Source organism: Centroberyx affinis, unplaced genomic scaffold, assembly GCF_046629955.1.
Source record: "Centroberyx affinis isolate AG114_WGS23_722 - 3 ecotype Tasmania unplaced genomic scaffold, CSIRO-AGI_Caff_v1 ptg005205l_1, whole genome shotgun sequence".
Taxonomy (NCBI): domain Eukaryota; kingdom Metazoa; phylum Chordata; class Actinopteri; order Beryciformes; family Berycidae; genus Centroberyx; species Centroberyx affinis.
In genome coordinates this window covers 10,001-30,736 of record NW_027282590.1, presented here as the reverse complement: position 1 = coordinate 30,736, position 20,736 = coordinate 10,001, and the positions used below count along the sequence as shown (strand labels likewise).

General features: G+C 42.8%; 1 protein-coding gene and 1 pseudogene across 1 annotated transcript; one reads left to right on the top strand and one right to left on the bottom strand.

Annotated features, from left to right (window-relative positions):
• Nucleotides 1-258: 258 nt before the first annotated feature.
• LOC139666953 (nuclear distribution protein nudE homolog 1-like) lies at nucleotides 259-8,142 on the top strand (the record flags this gene model as incomplete). Its single annotated transcript, XM_071546308.1, has 6 exons — nucleotides 259-407; nucleotides 650-786; nucleotides 1,340-1,603; nucleotides 2,350-2,435; nucleotides 3,028-3,173; nucleotides 3,881-8,142. Coding segments are annotated over 6 exons (831 nt in total), but the record flags the coding sequence as incomplete, so codon positions are not given.
• A 98-nt stretch (nucleotides 8,143-8,240) lies between these two features.
• LOC139666952 (myosin-11-like) overlaps nucleotides 8,241-20,736 on the bottom strand; it is a 21,872-nt pseudogene continuing 9,376 nt past the window's right edge.

Genomic DNA, 20,736 nt, shown 5'->3' with positions numbered 1-20,736 from the left:
AACGCATTCAAGATTCAATGGGATCTTACATGAAGCCCAAATCACACCCTAATAGTTGCTTTTGTAATCTTAGCTGTGTAACTGTTTGACTTTAATCCTGCATGGAAACCCTCATGGTGTGTCTTGTTCTCATCAGGGAGTTTCAGTTCAGTTTGTTGCTCAGTAGGTTATGTAGACACCACTTTCTACCTTCCTCCATTAATACCGTCCCGTCTCTCTCTTTGACTCCTCCCCCTGACGTCCTCGCCCCCCTGCCAGGAGAAGTATGAGACTCAGCACTCGGAGGCTTACCGCCAGATCTCCAGCCTGGAGGGCGACCTGGCCGAGACCACGGCCATCAGAGACCAGCTTCACAAATACATCAGAGAGCTGGAGCAGGCCAACGACGACCTGGAGAGGGCCAAGAGGTCAGAGGACGCGTGCACACACACACACACACACACACACACACACACACACACACACACACACACACACACACACACACACACACACTAGGGCTCAATCAATCAATACACCAATTCTTTCCATTTTTGGACAAGAAAATGTATGCACAACTACTTTTTTAAAAGACCAACTGATTTACCCCTCTCCCTCTCTCTCTCTCTCTCTCTCTCTCCCTCTCTCTCTCTCTCTCTCCCTCTCTCAGGGCGACCATCATGTCGTTGGAGGACTTTGAGCAGAGGATGAACCAGGTCATAGAGAGGAATGCCTTCCTGGAGAGCGAGCTGGATGAGAAGGAGAACCTCCTGGAGTCCGTCCAGAGGCTGAAGGATGAGGCCAGAGGTCTGAATAATCCCACATTGTCCTGTTTATATAGAAACTGTTAATTATATTATAAAGTGGTTGTGGGTGTGAATCCATACAGTAACATTGTAGTTTATTGTGAATGGTCTGATGAGGTGGATTTGTTTCCAAATGTAGGTTACTGTGGGTTACTGTGACACAGTAAACTGTCTTGTCTTTAGCCCTAGTCTCCTGAACAAACTGTTAGCTAGCTAACCAGTCATCAGGCTCATTTAGCCACAGGAGTGGTGATTAGCTGACCAGATACTATGATTAGCTAGCTGACAAGCTGACATTATCTAAATACAAAACTCATCAGATGGTATCAGTGGTGAAATGATCAGTTCCAATCAAAAACTGTATAGAAATTAACCGTCTATAAAATTTTGTAGAGGAGCTCCAATATGGCTGCAGGAAGGCGTGTTACATAATCTGAAAGTCCTCTATTGCATGTCTGTAACTGGCTACTATTGTTTCTTGGTGTTTGTGTGTGTGTGTGTGTGTGTGTGTGTGTGTGTGTGTGTGTGTGTGTGTGTGTGTGTGTGTGTAACAGACCTGAGACAGGAGCTGGCAGTGCAGCAGAAGCAGGAGAGGAAGCCTTCCCTCAGCAGTGCAGTCAAAGACTCTTCCTCCTCCTCCTCCTCCTCCTCTGCTGCCCCCCCCACCCCTCCCCTCACCCCCGCAGACAAGAGGACGGCGGAGGACAAAACCACCTCTTCCTCTAACCAGCCCCTCCCCCCTGCGTCCCCCTCCACCCCCTCCAGACTGCCCATCTCAGCTGACTCCTTCACCTCTCCGCCTCCCTCCGTCAGCAGAGGTCAGTTTACTCAAACTCTTTGTAGTGCCTGTATATTTTGTCATTAGATCAATTTCTGTCAGTTATGTTTTTTTTGTGCAGGTGTTTTCACCACAACACCATGGTCTTCAAGAGCCAAATTCAGATCAGGGAGAGACACTTCACTCCTATACACCTGTACACAAACTACATCACTATACACTATCAAACTACATCACTATATCTGTAGACTATCAAATTACATCACTCCTCTATAGCTGTACATTATTAAACTACATCACTATAGCTGTACACTCTCAAACTACATCAGTATCTAATTAAATAAGTATAAGTTGTATTATTATGAAACTTTAAATTATAAATCTTCACATCTTAGCTATGAGTTTTCACACAACTTCCATAATCCCCTTCTCGTTTGCCAATGAATTTAGATGATGTCACACAACGAGAGAACTGGGTTCTTCATCTGTTAGTTTACATGGACTGCTGCCATACAGTGATGTGTGGTGACACACAATATACAGCTAAATGTCTTTATGATATTAAGACAATACATACTCTGGCATTTTAGATAAATCACATTGGTGTATAAGCAGTGCCTCTACATATGTATGTAATATGCTGTCAGCTGTGTTTGCTAATGTTATTGTATTCTCCAGAGAAGAGTTGAAGGCAGCAGATGAATAAAATGATAATTAATAAGTCTATATGGTACCATGGGACTGTACAGAACTGAACTGTATTTCACTCTGGGTGTGTTTGTCCAGGTGAAAGCCTGTCAGGAACTCCTCTCACCACATCGGCGCGGATCTCGGCTCTGAACATCGTCGGGGAGCTGCTGAGGAAAGTCGGGGTAAGAGCCGCACTCCTGATCTTTTACCCAGCGCTCAAACGGACTGAGGAGAACTCCCTGCCGAATGAATTGACCCGGTCACCCTCGGCGCTTTAATCGGCCGATGGCAACCGGTAGAGGCATGCGATTCTGTGGAAGTGACTGGCCGTCATGTGATGCCACAGGGTGCCTGTGGTTTTACTCTGTGCGTTTGGTGTGGTCTGCTGAACAGAGCTGGGATTGTTGCAGCGCCGGCGGTGTGCATGCTTCCAAACTTTTTCTTCCGCTTTCCTCAGTTGTTTTCCCAATAGCCCACTTGTTTAATATTTTGCTCCACATCCATTTCTGTTTTGATCCTGGTTGTAGTGCAGGTTAGATTTCTGAAAATGTCTTTCTCGAGATACTTCACTGTAATAAATGCATCAATTCCATACAGAAGGACTACTCTTCTTAGACAGATTTAGAGGGAAATTGGATAAAAATTTTACTGTTATTTTTAATATTGCATTTATTGTAGCAGTGATGGTAGTGTTGTTGCTGTGGTGACATACTACTGCTGAGTGTTTACAGAGGAAACGCTGAAGGTTTGTCCATCTTCCCTCTCTCCTTTTAGAACCTGGAGTCCAAGCTGGCGTCGTGTCGGGACTACGTCCACGAGCAGACGGTGAGCCGCAGCGGCCTGGCGGGCGGACAGGGGGCGCCGGCGGGCCAGAACATCGGCTCAGAGACCCCCTCCACCAACGGCCTCTACAACAAGGGGTGAGGTGTCCTGCCCCGCACAGCCACCAGGATTAAAGCAGATCTCCAGATAGTTTCCAGTGTCTAGACTAGTCAAGTGATGCAACCATGTAATGCCTATTATGGGCCGGGTAAATGGAGAGAAATAATGGAAAATAGCAGCTTGATCCATTCCAAAATAGACAGAAGCTAGAGAGGATTTGACCAAAAGAAAAGAAGTTGATGTGGCACTGCTGTATAGTCCTGTAAAAACCCAGTTAAGGCCATTATTTCACTTTGGTAGAGGACTGATTAACTTGCCTTAATGCAGGCATTTATCTGCTTGAACCATGAAAAGCACTCAGCGTTTATCAAAGATCTACTAACTAATATCAACTGCTTGAGTCGGGTGATTTACTTCCTAAAACAACTGATTCTCTTGTGATTTTATTTGGGCCTGGGTTTTTCATTTAGATCTGGATATGTTCCCCGGTGTTAATTAGAGTGTTTATTGGAATTTTACATTGGCTCAGGCCCTTTTTAAGCTTTTCTTGTGGGAGAGCTCACAAGCCAGGATGACTAGTAAGGTGGAATCTGCTGCCTTGGACCACACTGGTCCTGCTCTGAAGGCTAGAACCCTTTTTATATATGCGTGCCAAATATTACATGATAGATTTATTAGTTAATGAGTTTAGAGAAGCAGCTGGATGCAGAATAAGCTCTATGAATGTGTCCGTTGTGTTGTGCAGGCTCGTCAAGAGGTTAGACTTCGGACCGGGACCCAAGCTGCTGCTGTGAAAGAGAAAACGTCCACCGCCTCCTTCCATCCCTGCCCCTCCTCCTCCCCCTCCTCCTGTTCAGTCCCTCCTGTACCTCCAGCCAAGCTGCCCCACAGACACTGCACTGTAACGGTACTGTGTGTCACAGTCTTCAGTGAGCCTTACTGCTTTGTCAGCGCATCACACAGATGGTTTCACACCGCCGCCCCAGTTTCTCATGAAGTGACACCACTCCCATAAGAAGCTGCAGTGATGCCATGGACGGGTGTTTTTCCATGGATACTTCGGGTAACGCCTGTTACCAGCTGAAGTTTACTGAGAGTTGGAGTTTTTATTTTTATTTTAAAGAACTTCTTTTTAGCACTCGCACTTAGTTTGAACTAATTTATCTGCCTTGTGCTGCATGTCTTGGCCCACCACCTCGCTCCCTCCTCTGTTTTGGTGTCACTTGTGTTTTGCGCTTTTTTGCTCTTGGGGATGCCGAGCGCTGAGCACTGGAACGACACCTTTATCTACACAATGACATTGTGTGAAGTGGTTTTTTGAAAATGTTTTTAAATCCCACCTCAAAATGGTTAGGGAAACACGTACAGCCTTGTCGTTTGCCCCAAAAATACAACGCTGTCAACTCATGTTTTACTTCCATAGATTACGACTCTATGGAAGGCAGAAAGAAAGGAAAATAACTTTAAGGCTAAAACCAAGAGCTATGGTATTTGAATTCCCATTCAAATTTAAGATAATAGCTTTAGGTAAATTTCCATCTTAAACACAAATTATTGTCCTCATGATTAGAATTCAAGGTTTTCTTTATTCTAAATGTTGCTAAGAAAATTGTTTTCAACACTGTAACCTACACTAGAACCACAATAGATGCGGAACCAAAACAATACAAAGAAAATACAGCAGAAAGACTGACCTATGCTATCTTAACTTAGTTAAATCTGTACTAGAGATGCGCTAATACTGATACTACCCACATCAGGCCCATCAGGCTGATATTAGGCCTAAATAGAGTATCAGAGTTTTACCCCCAATACTGAAATATAATACAAAGGGCAACATTAAACAGGTGAGAAATCAGAGCTAAGTTTATTGATTTTCCCTTTTCATAAATGATGTGGGATCTTTAGAATAGAGAAACATGGGTTATTTTAATAATTTCCGTCCAGTAACCCCAATTGAATGGTGTAAGGCAACAGTATTTTTTTCAGTATAAGTATTGGATCACATTAGTAGTCACTATGAACTGACAATTAATGTTTACTACTGTACCTGAACCTGTAACATAAGCGGTATCTCTGTGTCCTTAACATGCACAAGTGCCAGCAGCTTGACACTGGCAGTTAGTCAGTAAGGCAAATACAGAACATAATGTGAAATGACTACTGATTTTGGGGGTCAGTTATTTAGAGTTAGGACTGATGAGACAGCAAGTAGTTGGAGAGTCAAAGATGGTTCCTTTGACAGAGAATATTTGAATTTTAAGCAATAATGTAAACCTGTAATAACAAATGAAATGGGACATCTTGGAGGAGGCAATAATCTAAACAATTTATTAACTTTGGCTGGGTTTTATGTTTGCTAAACAAACTTGCTTTGTATGACCTGGCTGTGGACATTGTTGTGGATGGAGACAACAGTGTGTTCCTGTTGCTCCAAGTTGCTGTGGACTGATGTACTGCAATGTAACGCAAAACTGTTTCAAACTTTAGAAGAAGAATGTAAATGTACATCTTTACAGTTCAACAGATCTAGTGGGCTGCAGGGAAGTTGTTGCTTTGATCGCTGTGGAGAGCCGTGAGTGTTTTATCAGGGCGTCTGTGAGGAGAGCCCGCTCTGTATCCCACGGCAACTGAGATGATGATGTTGCGTCTCAGCGACCGATCTCCTCCGCTTGGTTCTGATCGAGTCGCTGCGCTCAGGTGCCTTCAGTTTTATTGACTGATAGCAAAACTGCCAGAAAGACGAGTAAAACGGTGTCAGCGGAAGGCACTCGATGAAACGTCGTGTTCTGCCGCCTCAAGTCTTTGTGCCTTAGAGCCTTCCTAAGCGTTGTGCTGCCTCACTTTGTCTTTTTGAAGTGTTGTATTGCTGAGGCTACAGGGAGGGAAAGGCGTCACGTTGGCCTCTGGTGGTCGCATTCACAGAACAGCTTGACTTCTCCATAGGGGAATTGATATAACAGAATAAATTTACCAAGTCAGAGAGTCACATTCTCCATAAAAAGGCATTGTGATTACATGTGGTTGAGTTTATTTTAGGTTGCAGTGAATTGTTCATGGAAAGTTATATTGTTTCTGTGAATGAGGAAAATGAATAAGGACTTTCTTTTAACTGTGAGTGCAACTAGCAGAGGCATGAGTCGTCACTTTCCCTCCACACAGAGTTGAGCCCAGTGCCAGAAGGAGCGTCGCCTCTTTAAGTGTTGAACTGCCTTTTTCTCCTCATCCGCCTGATGGAAATAAACCTGATGGACGCAGCGTTTGTTTTGGCTGCAGAATTTCAACTGGAACTCAGCCAGCCAATCAGTCAGGATCCTTTTTAATAGATTTTTCAATATATTTTCTCCCATGTAGACACACAGAACATGGGCTTTAAAATGTTCATGGACTTAAGATTAGTCTCCAGTTTTTCCATGGTCCATCAGTGCAGATGAGTGGAGGAGGCACCTTCAGACTGTGGAGCGATGCTTCCCTCTAAAGCAGTGCTGCTCAACCTTTTTGGTTCGTGACTCCTTAAAACGAGCCCATGTCTACCCACGACCGCCATCACAAGTGTGCAGAGTTCAACCAAAGAACGATTTCCCCTTCTCAGGTTGTTTCATTTTATTCCTTATCAGAGGAGGCTGAAAACTATTCATAATTCACAAAAAAATGACACAACAAAAAAATCTGAGAAAAGTCAGAAAAAGTAGATAATACATTTGTATAGTAGAAATATGCTTTTTTCCTATCCCATAAATCATCATGTTCCTCCCAAAATGATCTTGCGACCCCCTGTGGGGTCCCAACCCCCAGGTTGAGAACCACTGCTCTGAAGAGCGTTACTTCTGCCTTACCAGGAGTGTAACTGGAACCTCCTTCTGTTAACGAGGACGTATGAATACTTCAGTGAAGGCTACTTGTGTTTTATGTTAAAAAAGAGAAAAGGTAAATGACAGGCTCACTTGTAGTAGTGTTACTAATATAGACTGTAGTGGTAGGTAGTGTGTCAGTTGGCTGAGTCTCTAGGCAGGACTGACTTATTATAGCTGCTCAGGGCTAGAATGAAGCAATATTGACCTTATTCACACGGCGGCCATTTTGAACACTTGGGGTGGGAAACTCTACCTGGAAGATTGGCAAATATAAAAATAGCATTACTTAAACACATAAGCTAACCTAACCCTAACCAAACGGTTACCAAATTAGCCAGTTATCTCGAGAACAACCACAACTTTTTGAATTTAGCAGGGAAGTAAGTTAGCTTACTAGCTAGTTAGTAAGCTACTAGCTAGCTAGCTAGGCTAGAGGACTAAATATATTAAAATGTAAACATATCCCTCTGGATTTTTTTCAGTGGGGAATCTGTGAAATGATAAATGTTTGTATGATGTACACTACCAGTCAAAAGTTTGGACCACAATTTTCTTTATTTTTTACTATTTTTCACATTTTAAAATAATAGTAAAGAAATCAAAACTATGAAATAACACAAATGGATTCATGCAGTGACCAAAAAAGTGTTAAACAAATTAAAACTATCTTATATTTTAGATTCTTTAAAGTAGCCGCCCTTTGCCTTGATGGAAAGGCAAAGGTTTTTTGAAAGAAATTCATACACAGGCATCAGCACTTTTCAAGCATTTAAGCAGAAGCCTTTAGGTCAAAATGGCTTTAAGAGACTGAAAAACATAGTGCATTCAGTCAGGTGTGTCCAAACTGTTGACTGGTGTGTATCTTGGTACGCAGCAGCAGGACAGAGCTGGACTGGACTCGCTCTTCCAGGTGGAGTTTCCTCACCCTGAGTGTTCAAAATGGCCGCCATGTGACTATAAGGTCAACTAGCACAGAGGAACATTCCAGGAAAAGGTCAAGTGTCAGTGTGTGGAAGTCTGAGTCTCTGAGTGTTTTGCCTTGTGTTGCTCAGCTCTATGTAGCTACTTACAAACTCACATACTGAATGCAGAGACTTGTGTTTGAAGGTGTGTTTGGTGCCGCTTGCCTGCTTCTCACAGGGCAAGATGTGTCTGCAATAAACTTGTCTTGTCAAAAGAAAGTGTATTTATTTTGCTTGTTTGTTAAAATGTGGAAGAAGTGAGATGGCAGTCCTGTGAGGATTTGGTAGCAGTTTTAATAGCACTTCATTGGTTTCACATAGCAAAGAGCCCTGCATCAAAACAATCACTGTGGAATGGATTATGTGGAAGAGGTCCTGACTCCCGTCTCCGTATCGCTCATCTATAAGATGACCACTAGCTCTATATATGACCGTGTGTCTGTGAGGCACTCAGAGGTATAAATCACACCGATGGCTAATCTGAAGAAGGAACATACAAATGGCATTTCACATTCAATTTCCAAATAAATAGATTCTCTCTTGAATATTCTGAAAACCATCAGAGAAATATATAATTATAAATGGTAAAAGTGCACAAGGAGCAATTATGTGATTAAAAATAGAATATAACCCCTTTATCTAAACATTAGGCTTCCACTGGACAGATATAATAACCAACACAGGTGAAATAATCTTATATCTTAATCTTCCTCATCCTGTTCACCTCTCCTGATTTAAACAGAAAAACTGTGGCAGCTGACATTTAGTTTATAGAGGAAGTTAAGTAAGACTGATTTGGGATCAGCTTGGACACGATCATATCAGCTGTTTACTTCAAAGTTTCTGCTGCAGGTAATGGATGAGCAGAAGCTGTCAGGGGTAGAAACTGGGGGGAAAAAAGTACAAACGCTGTGCTTTTTTGAAGTTTGTGAGATTTCCTTGTTATTAAAATGTGGGAAAAATGCAAATTATATGGTAGATTTCATGTTGGATCTCATGTGCATGCAAGGCTCTGCATATATTTTATTTTTGGCCTGCATTAAACACACTTCTGTTGTGTGTATTTCATTCTTCAAAGTATTTGGATAGATCAGGTTCTACTGTAGCCGACTGATGTTTGAGCTCAGTAAACCCTGAAGTTAAGTTGGATTCCTGAACTGATTTTTGGCAAAATTACTGCATCAAAACCAAAAACATAGGTGAGTAATAAATAATTTCACAGATCTAGAAAGAGACAGAAAGAGGAGGAGGAGAAGGCTAGCTTGTCAGACTAGAGTTCGACCGATATGATTTTTTAAAGGCAAATGCCGATATTTGTGGATTAAAGCTGCCGATAGACGATATATTTTTTTGTGCCAATATTCAGTATCTTTAAATTTGACAGTTTTCAGGTTAAAAAATGACATGGATTCAGTGTTTTCCCCAGAATTGTTTTCTTATCAGGATGGAAAAGCCTCTGAAACAACATTTAGACCACCATGGGACGCTAAAACCCTCCACCGAGACTGAGGATAATTATAATAATAACAAAATACATGCATACATAGTTGTGTGGAATCTGATCAAAATGTCTCATTAGAATTAATTCAGGTTAAGTGCTTCCCATAGACAACCAGTGTCAATTCTACAATAAATATCTAATCAATCAAACTGCATCATATCAGAGGTGGATGACACTGACTGATATCCAATTTTTAATAAAAGACCAATATCGGCGCCATATATCGGCAAACCAATGTATCGGTCTATCCCTATTCAGGACTCTTCTAAGTGTGTGTGTTGCTGTCTACTCGTCGGGGGGGTAGTAGGCGCTGCCGTCGCCCCGGGGCTCCAGATAGGCGGAGGAGGAGGGGGGCTCCTCCTCCTGCAGCTCCACTGAGTTCTCCTTCACTCCGCTCCTCCGGCTCATGCTCCCTCCCAGCCCCGCGCTCCGCATGAAGCTGCCGCCGCCGCCGCCGCTCCGGGGGCTGGAGCTGACGAAGGCCGCCTCCCCGCCACGCCTGGAAACACCCCACGGGACCGGAGGGGGGAGGGGGGGAGGAGGGAGGGGAGTCAGAGGAAGACGAAAGGGCAAAGGAAGACTTGAGAAATGGAGAGCAGGGAGAGTTTGGTGGCTCTGCTGCAAAGCGAGATTTCCAAAAAAAAAAAAGGGTTTAAGCCCCTCCCAAAGCTGAAAGTTTGAGTTGGAATTAGGAGAAATTGGTAGAAGGGATTAGAACGGTGATTAGAAATGATAAAACCATGAGAAAGGAGGAGAATATTCCCAGGAAGCCTGCAGGCTGAACCCAGGACAGTGTGAGGAGGGATCAGTAGAATCTGAGGACAGGAAGGAAAGAGGAGCAGCCAGACATGGAAGGAGGAAAAGGAATATTTAAAATCACAAATCATCTAACGTCTCTGTAGTTCTTCTCTTAGGCACTAAGTCTAACTGTCATTAAAAACTAACTACTGCAGAGTCCGAGTTTAATATTCTACTTCAAAGTCAAATAGAAAAATGGGAAATCTGTGCTGGACTGGCGACCTGTCCAGAGAAACTCCCTGCCTCTCACCCAGTGCATGCTGGGATTTACAGACTCTAGCCCCTGAATAGGAATAAGCAGGTAAAGAAAATGAATCAAGGAATGAAACTGGGAAATTTAGGGCAAAATACAAAAATCTCAATTTGTTGGATAAATGCATAATTAAATAGATATGAGATTTTTTATTTTTTTATTTTGTCTTTTTTTTTTTTATAAATCAAAATTAAAATATTGATCTTAGACACTAAACTGTTTGTTCTTCCCAACCTCTTCTGCAAAATACCCAATTTTATTTTAAGTTTAAAAAACTTTTATTTTTCTATTTTTCTATCTTCCGTTTTTCAAGAATTAGAATATTGCACAAAAGTTTCCATTTCTCTATTTTTGGATTTTGAATTAGAATATTAAATCGCTAAGCATTACACAGACCCTGAGATACTCCAACTAAACCAAGCCAGTGGAATGAAGATGGCATCTGAGTTAAAGCAGATTTTGGGAAACCTAGATATTCCCAATTTCCCTGATTTTCCCAATTATTCAGTGAATTTGACCCGGCGACCTTTCCAGTCTGCTCATCTACACTTTGCTGCCGTACCTGAGTTTGCTCCGGAGCGAAGCCACCTCCCTGCTGAGGCTGTCGTTGGTCTCGGACGACTCCTCCAGCTCCCTCTGCAGCTTCCTGCGGGCCGCCGCCACGCGCTGCGCCTCCTCCTCCGCCTCCTCCAGCTGGCGCTTCAGCTGCTTCACCCGCACGTTGGCCTTCTCCGCCTGCACAGAGCGGAGGGAAGGACGGGAAGGGAAGGAGGGAAGAGGAGGAAAGGTGAGGTGAGGAAGGAGAGGAAGCAGAAAGTAGTTGTTTTACAGTTTTGTTTGTTTCAAACCTTCTACCAACTTCATCTCAGCCACATTTCATCATCAAACATCAGCAAGTCAAGCAGTCTGCATCACTGAAGCTAAACAAACTGCTCTCTCTCCAAGTCACTAAAATATCTTCTTCCAGCCATGGTAGCCAAAATAATGGGCTGCTGGGTCTGCACAGTATTTTTATACATGACCCAAAGCATGATGAGATGTTAACTGCTTCATTATCTTATTTAATTACCACTTTGCTCGAGGCAGTCTCAAGTCTTTAGACACAAGTCTCAAGTCTAAATGTGGATTACCAAGTCAAGTCCATGTCATTAATGTCAAGTCTCAAGTCTAAATGTAGAACAGCAAGTCAAGTCAGAACAAATCAAGAGTCCAGTATCAATTTAATATCTTAAAGAAAACTAAATGTCTAGGACTTTTCAATGCAATATGGTTTTAATAGGATAAAAACTTGGTAAGAGCATCATGAGTTTGATTTCTATAATCAGTTTCAACTTCAGTAAATTCAATCATTCCATACAAATTCAGAAAACAGAATTTAAATTCAGTCGTCTGGCGGAACAAATCTCATCACTTTCAATCAAAGTCATTTACACAAACACCAGATCTTAATGTAGCAGTGTCACCTGGTCTTTGTATTGCTGCGCCTGCTTCCTCTCATCCTCTATCTGGATGGTCAGATCCTTCACCTTCTTCTCTTTCTGACGCAGAGCCTTGGCGTTGGACTGCCGCTCTCTGCACAACATGATGCACAAAATGTCATCACAGTACTCAGTCACACAATACTTGTCTGTTTGTAGTTCAATAAGTTGTGAAAAAGAAATAAATAATGACAAATGATTGTCATTATTTACACTGACAGTTCCTAGGGTTTGACCACCATGGGTTTTTTTTTAAATGCCAACACCAATTCTTTTTCTGGATTGAAGCAGCCAATAATTGATACTTTGTGCTGACATTCAGTATCTTTAAATTTGAGTTAAAGTAAAAGGATTCAGGTTTTCCCCCAGAGCTTTATTCTTGTCAAGGTGGAAAAAACTTTGAAAAGTTAATCAAATTGCCTCATATCTATCATATCAGAGGTGGATTTCATTTGTCCATATCTGATATTTTATTAAAGGCCAATATCTGCAAACCAATGTATTGGTCAAACCATATTTTGTACAAATAACAGATTTTACACACAGACAACAGTCCTGACCAAACTCTCTCTGCCACAAGACATATTTTACATTTTCAAACACTTGCTTCTCAAGTTTACTAGTTGGAGTACACATTTTCACATTCGCACATCTTATTATACAAGTACAGCTTCTTTTGACGGTTTCTTATTCCCATACTTGAGATGTGCGGGTAGGAACTGTCTCTGAACTCCATGAATATTTCCCAGCATCCCCTCCTACCTGCTCTCGAACTCCAGCTGCTCCTCAGCCTCCCTCAGCTTGGTCTCCAGGCCGGCGATGCAGGACTTGAGCTTGGACCGTCCCTGACCCTCGGTCTCCTGCAGCTTGGTCTTCAGCTCTCGGTTCAGTCTCTCCAGCTGCTGCCTGGACCCCTCCCTGCTCTGGGAGGAGGAGCGCTCCGTCGCCAGCTCCGCACCCAGCTGGTCCACCTGAGAGACACCAGACAGGACCGGACACCATCAGGATCAGGATCACTTCGTTCATCAAGTACAATAAAGATACAGAAATGTGGGGGGCTTCCTGGTGGCTCGGTGGTCTAAGGCGCGTACCGTGTAAACGCAACGTTCTGGGTTCAAATTCGGCTCAGAACCTTTGTTGCATGTCATTCCTCTCTCTCTCTCTCTCTCTCTCTCTCTCTCTCTCTCTCTCTCTCTCTCTTACAATCTTCCCCAGAAACACAAGTCAGTCGCCAACCGAGTGTCATTAGCCTGGCCTCAAACATGAGCAACCCTATCTAGAACCTATTCTCCCCCCTAAGCTCTATCTAGTCCACTACATGATCTATCTAGTCCACTATAAGATCCATCTAGTCCACTATAAGATCCATCTAGTCCACTATAAGATCTATCTAGTCCACTATAAGCTCTATCTAGCCCACTACAAGCTCTATCTAGTCCACTACATGATCCATCTAGTCCACTATAAGATCCATCTAGTCCACTATAAGATCTATCTAGTCCACTATAAACCCTATCTAGTCCACTATAAGCTTTATCTAGTCTACTGTAACATCTGTCTAGTCCACTATAAACCCTATCTAGTCCACTATAAGTTCTATGTAGTCCACTGTAAACCCTATCTAGTCCACTGTAAGCCCTATTTAGTCCACTCTAAACTCTATTTAGTCCACTCTAAACCCTATCTAGTCCACTGTAAGCCCTAGTTAGTCCACTCTAAGCTCTATCTAGTCCACTATAAATTCTATCTAGTCCACTGTAAGCCCTATCTAGTCCACTCTAAACTCTATTTAGTCCACTCTAAACTCTATCTAGTCCACTTTAAGCTCTATCTAGTCCACTCTAAACTCCATCTAGTCCACTCTAAGCTCTATCTAGTCCACTCTAAGCTCTATCTAGTCCACTCTAAGCTCTATCTGGTCCACTCTAACTGGTCCACTCTAAGCTCTATCTGGTCCACTCTAAGCTCTAACTGGTCCACTCTAAGCTCTATCTGGTCCACTCTAACTGGTCCACTCTAAGCTCTATCTGGTCCACTCTAACTGGTCCACTCTAAGCTCTATCTGGTCCACTCTAACTGGTCCACTCTAAGCTCTATCTGGTCCACTCTAACTGGTCCACTCTAAGCTCTATCTGGTCCACTCTAAGCTCTAACTGGTCCACTCTAAGCTCTATCTGGTCCACTCTAAGCTCTAACTGGTCCACTCTAAGCTCTATCTGGTCCACTCTAAGCTCTAGCTAGTCTACTCCAAACTCCATCTAGTCCACTCTAAGCTCTATCTAGTCTACTCTAAACTCTATCTAGTCCACTCTAAGCTCTATCTAGTCCACTCTAAGATCTATCTAGTCCTCTTCCCTACCAGCTGCTGGCTCTTCCTCAGCCGGTCATTGAAGTTCTCCAAATTGGTCTGCTCCTCCTCCAGCTCCTCTTCCAGGTGGCTGATCTTCGCCTCCAAACGACGCTTGTCATCAGACAGCAGTGACCTGGACGAGGGAAGGAGGAGGAGGAGAGGGAGAGGGGGGATAAAAGAGGAAAAGAAATGGGATGGGGGGGGGGATGGAGGAAGATGAGGAGTAGGAGATGGAGGAGGAGCAGCAGAGGAAGATCGGAGGGAGGAAAATGGGTGGAAGAGGAGAAGGAGCAGGAGGAGAGTAGAGGAGTATAAAGGACAGAGAGTATGAGGACTCATTTAAAGATGTTTTAAATACAAATACATGTACATAATACAAATATTATAAGGTCACTAAGGCTCTGATTTTTGCACTCCTGAAGTTTGGTTGCTTCTAATATTTTGATGAAGCTTTTTTCTATTGATACACTCATTGTAAGCTGCTGAGGACAAGAGTGTCTAAAGGCCTATAATGTACAGTGTGAGTGTAATTTAGCCATGTCACTCACTTCCCAGAGGAGTTACTGGCCAGCTCTTCAGACAGCTCGTCTCTCTCGGCCTCTGCCTGCTTACGAGCCCTCTCAGTTGCCGACAACTCCTACGTAGAGAGAGATAGATAGATAGATAGATAGATAGATGGATAGATAGATAGATAGATAGATAGATAGATGGATGAAGAGAAAGATGGAATAAAGAAGGTAAGAAACATATGAATAAACAGATGAGTGTGAGAGTGAAATGAAGGCAACGCAGCTGGAAGTAATGATTTACAATGACTTGTTACTGTAATTGAGAAGCCAAGGTTTCTAGTGTGCTTGTACTTTTTTCAGTTTTTTGCCAGTAATTTTGCTTTTATGTAAGTCTGCTTTGACTATATAGAAAATATCAGAAAATGGCTATTATACATGCGATGAGTGAGGGAGACAAGTTAAGGGAAAGCCAGTGAATGTCATCAGATGGTCTGTACAGAAACCACCACGAGCACATCCTTCAATTGTCATGCTTTACTTTCATTATGCACTTAACTTTGTAAAGTGTCTTTTTAACTAAGGGAATCCAGTTCAAACTCTTTGTCCTCTTGTTTTCTTTGCATTGCATGGGAAAGATCATTCTGCTTTTTCAAGTGACCCAACTTTAATAAGCTAGTTTTTGCTTTTCTTAAGTATATTTTCACACCAGTAATTTTATTTCTACTCAAGTAAAATTTCAGCGCAGCACTTCCACTTCAGTAGGACATGTTGGTACTCCTCCCGCCCCTGGAGGGCAGCGTGCTGACATTGAGCCTTACCTCCTGCAGCTGGATGAAGTCCGCCTCCATGGCCTTGGCCCTCCTCTCAGACTCCCGGGCCGAGGACAGGACCTCCTTCTGGGCTGCGCGCGAGTCCTCCAGCTCCCTCTGGAGCTCCTTCACCTGGCCCTGCAGGAGCGCAGAGGGTGGTGTCATGTGTGGGGTGGGACTGGTTTCCCAACATAACGGGTTGATATTGGCCTTTTATTTGGGTATCGTTGGGTAACCACCCTGACAAGATTTTTTTTGCTATGAAAATTGTAAAATTTAAAGATATTGAATATCGGCACAAAGGCGTCAGTTTCAATCCAAAAATATGAGTTGAACTCTTGAGTCGAAACTTGCTAGCCCCTGATACATTACAAAGCTTTTATTTCTTACCATTTTAAGGATATTGAATATTGGCTGGGTTTCAACGAATCTATGAAAAACCATGGAAATGTTTTGTTGATGCTCTAATGAAGGCTTATATGGACGTTTTTTGGAGTGCTGCCAGTCCCATTTTTGCACCTGGATTTGTTGGAAGCCAATTTGTAGTTTTTGGCAGAGCAGGTGGAGGAGGGAGGAGGTTTCCTGCTATATCATTTTCACAATATATCAGCTATTGGTAGCTTCAACCCAAAAAACAATCTGTATCAGTCCTATAAAAACCCATATAGGGTGAAAAGTGACACCTAGTGTTAATATAACTGACAGCAAAAAAATTAAAACAAATTTGGGTGCTTTTTAAAGGGTAGCAGGTAACTTAAATCCTTACTTGATGATTATCATTTCACAGCCTTAATCCTACATCATTTAGAGATACTGATTGATGAGTTTTAGGTAATATTTTCTTTTCCAAAATGGACACACAGTTTTGGAATAAAGTTTTCTTCCTCTGTCCACTGACCTGGATCTTGCGGAGCTGCTTGACGGCCTCGTCTCGCCCCCTGCCAGTGGCGTCCAGCTGGTCCTCCACGTTCTTCAGCTCCCCCTCCAGCTTCTTCTTGCCAGCTGATGCTTGGCCTCGCTGCTTCCTCTCCTCCTCCAGCTCCGTCTCCAGTTCACGCACCTGGGGGAGCGAGGGGAGCACGGAGAGGAGGAGGAGGAGGCGAGACACGGATGGGAGCGGTTAGGAAAAAGTAGTTAGGGCAGAGAGAAGAACAGGGGAGAATGAGGCAAAAGGAAAGAAGGGATGTGGCAGGGGATGGAGAACGTTGGAGGTTTAAGCAAAGAGAGAAGTCTAAAGCTACTTTTGAACCATCAAATATCACCCGCTGTGACATGATAAAAAAGATTAAAGATTGCTCCACCTGTTTGAGGAGCTGCCTCCTCTTCTCCTCGCCCATCTCGTCGCGGGCCTGCAGCTCCCTCTCATGCTGGGCTTTGAGGGCCTGGCTGTTGACCTCCAGACGCAGCTTGGCATCCTCAGCAACCTGCAGCTCATCCTCCAGCTCCTCCATCTGGATCCTCATCTCCTCCACCATGGTCTCCAGGCCTCGCTTAGCCTTCTCCAGGTCATGGACCTGAGGGAGGATGGAGGAGGATGGAGGGAAAATTAAGAAAACTGAACCCAAGGCCCAAAACTAACTTAAGCTTTGAATTCAAATTCAAATTCAAATGGGATTTATTGGCATGCAGTACAAAGGTACTTATCGCCAAAGCAACATATACAAATCCAAATTAAAATTATGACAGTACTGAGTAACTAGTTCTCAAAATGATTACCAAATAATCATTAAAACTATTTATCTGATGACAATGGTGTTTTTAGGCTTTCATTGTCTCTGGTCTTCAACTATATACTTGACAGGTAAAGACATATCTAGCAGCTAATATGGCAGACTCACTTCTTACCCCAAAGACATACTGTATTTTATCACTTAGGGGAAGATTTTCAAAATTGTGGTGAAATTTGGGAAAGTATAATATGCGTTCATATTTTGTACGTTTTGTACAATGCAGAAGAAAGTGCAGAAATCTCAGAGAAAAATTTCTAAAAGATGTGAACATCTTAAAGCAACATCCCCTCAGCAAATCATTCATTCATTCATTCATTCATTAATTCATTCATGAGGCTTTGTATCTCACACTCTTGCCGACGTCGTCCTTGGAGCTGATGAGGTCCTCCATCTCGGCTCGGAGGGCCTTCATGTTCTTCTCGGCCTCCTCCAGCACTCCCCGGTTGTCCTCCAGCGCTCTGGACAGAGCCAACACCCGCGTCTCCTTCTCCCTCACCTCCGCCTCCGCCCGGTCCCGCTCCTCCGCACACTTACAGGACACCAACCGCTCCTCAGCCAGCATCTGACGTGGACGAGGAGACAGGAGATGGGAGGAGGTGAGAGGAGAAAGGAAAGATGCCTAATGGCTAAAAATGTATGGGAAGAGATTGGTGCCAGAAGAGACTGTACTTGAATTGCATACATTTTAATTTGTAATGCTCATACTGACGTGTTGAATTCTAAAATTGAATTTATTGAATATATAAAATTACAAAAATAATTTGTAAACACTAAATTACATTTGGGGAATTCAATTGAATTTCAAATTGTAGTTACAATTTAAATTCAATAAAAATAAAATACAATTTCAAGCCAATTTACAACTAAGTTTGAAAGTTTATAAGTCAATCGGGTTTCTCAAAACCGGGATAAGGGCTTATCCAGGTTTCTGAAATCGGGATATGATGTTTACATGCACAAACACAAAAACGGGATACTTCAAAAACCCGATCATAATCGGGATACTCAAGTCCATGTAAACACAGTCATTCAAAGAATTACTGTATTACTAATTACTCATTACACATTTCAAAAATAATATTATTACTTTAATACTTATTCCCTTGAGTTAGATTTGCTTGTGATATTACTTCTCCACTGCAACCCCCAAATTGGCAATTGTATCCTCTCTCTCTCTTACATTCAAAAATCAAGATAAGGCAGTTTGCTCTTCTGTGAACGATCAGGGAAACCAAACAGCATTTTTAAAAATCTTTTTACTTAATAAAATCAAACTCATGGGAATACTTGCAGAGAAAATATATTTTGATGCCATTTCTCATGTAAACTAGCTTGTGAGGACGATGACTAACAAAAATGAAATTTCCAGTCCCTGCTAGTTTTCTGTTTGGTAACTGCAATTTTTTTTACTAAAATAGAAATAGTAATTTGTTACAAAGTAGTATTATTACTGTAATGCATTACTGAGCAGCACATTACCACCCAACATTGTAGTGGAAAAACTGACCTGCTTTTCCACAGAAACATCACTAAAATGTGGATTCACAGCCTGCAACCTCTATTTGGAACGTATTTGAAACCATTATATGTGTCTGTATGCCAAGACAAACCTGATCAAATTTCCTCTGCTTCTTCTCCAGGTTGGAGACCAGCTGCCTCTGGCTGTCCAGGTCCATGAGGATGTCCTCCAGCTCCTGCTGCAGGCGGCTCCTGCTCTTGTCCAGCTTGTCGTAGGCGGCGGCCTTCTCCTCGTACTCGCTGCCCACTGCCTCCAGATCACGCTGCAGACGCTTCTTCCCCTCCTCCAGCAGCTCCACAGACCCCGACATCTCATCCAGCTTCTTCTTGGAGTCAGACAGCTGAAGGATCAAAGGTTAGAGTTAGATAAGGAGTTTGTCATATCTCGACAGATTGTCTTAAATGGTCTCAATAATGATGAGCAACGATTTGTTTGACCACAGATTATAACAGCATTGTCTGTGTAACAGCATTGACCTGCTTCCCTCTGTAACTGTACTGGCTGCTAAATGGAGTTGATCTGTTTGTGTTACGGCACTAATCATAAGATAAGATAAGATAAGATGAGATAAGATAAGATAAAATAAGATAAGATAGCACTTTATTGATCCTTTTGGGGAAATTCAGGTGCCACAGCAGCAATTGGCGGACAGAGCCAAGGTAGTCAAGTATTGTCAAGTACAGGAAGGTAATAAAATAATATAGGTACTAAAATAAATAATAATATAGGTAATAAAGTGCAAATAAATGCAAATAATAAATGCAAATAATAAATGCAGATTTGGATAAGTCCATGGATATACTCAGTAAATCCTTTTAACTGTTCTTTCAAAATCATACAAGTGACTGCAAAGCAAATCATAACAGAGTCCTTGAGCTGACTTTGACTGTGTAACAGTACTGACCCGTCTCTCTGTGTATTAACACTGAACTCTCTCTAAGAGTACTAACCTGGATGACTGTATATAGCACCAACCTCTCTCTGTAACAGTGTTGAGCTCTCTTTCTTTGTAGCATCACTGACTTGTCTCTCTCTCTCTTCTCTGTAATATCACTGACCTCTCTCTGTGTGTCACAGCACTGACCTATCTCACTTTAAAAGTACTGACCTGTCTGTTTATCTGACCTCTTTCTGTAACAGTACTGACAGAATGACAGCGCAGATCTCACTTTCTATGTAACAGCACTGACTTGTCTGTGTCTGTGTGTAACAACAGTACTGACCTTTCTCTCTCTGTAACAGTGCTAAATCATTTCTATGTAACAGCACTGACCCCTCTCTATGTGTAACAGCAGTGACCAGTCTCTCTTAAAAAGCACTGACCTGCCTCTCTGTGTTTCTCTCACTGTAACGCCCCTATAACTTCTCTTTCTGTGTAACAGCACTGACCTGCATGTTGAGGCTGGAGACCTGCCTCGCCACCGCCTGCTTGGCCTCGCTCTCCTCCTCCAGCTGCTCCATCAGGTTGTTCCTGTCCTCCTCCGTCTGCCGCAGACGCCCCGACAGGTTCAGCTTCTGACGCGTCTCCTCCGACAGCAGCTCCTGAACGAGGAGGACGAGGAGGAGGAGGAGGATGAGGATGGAGAAAAGCGTCAGTTTGGAAACGAGAGGACAGAGAGATGAGAGGACTTCTGATTCCTCCATCTTCCTACTGAATGCTTTCTCCTCTTTGTTCACTTTATGTCCTCTAAAAAAATATTATATTTCAGGGAACTAAGGCTCTGACCATTGCAGTCCTTAATTTTGGTTGCTTGTAATTTTGGCTGAAGCACTCATAGTGAGCTGCTTTAGAAAAGAACATCACCCGAATACCTGTATCATGTAAATGTAAGGTGACA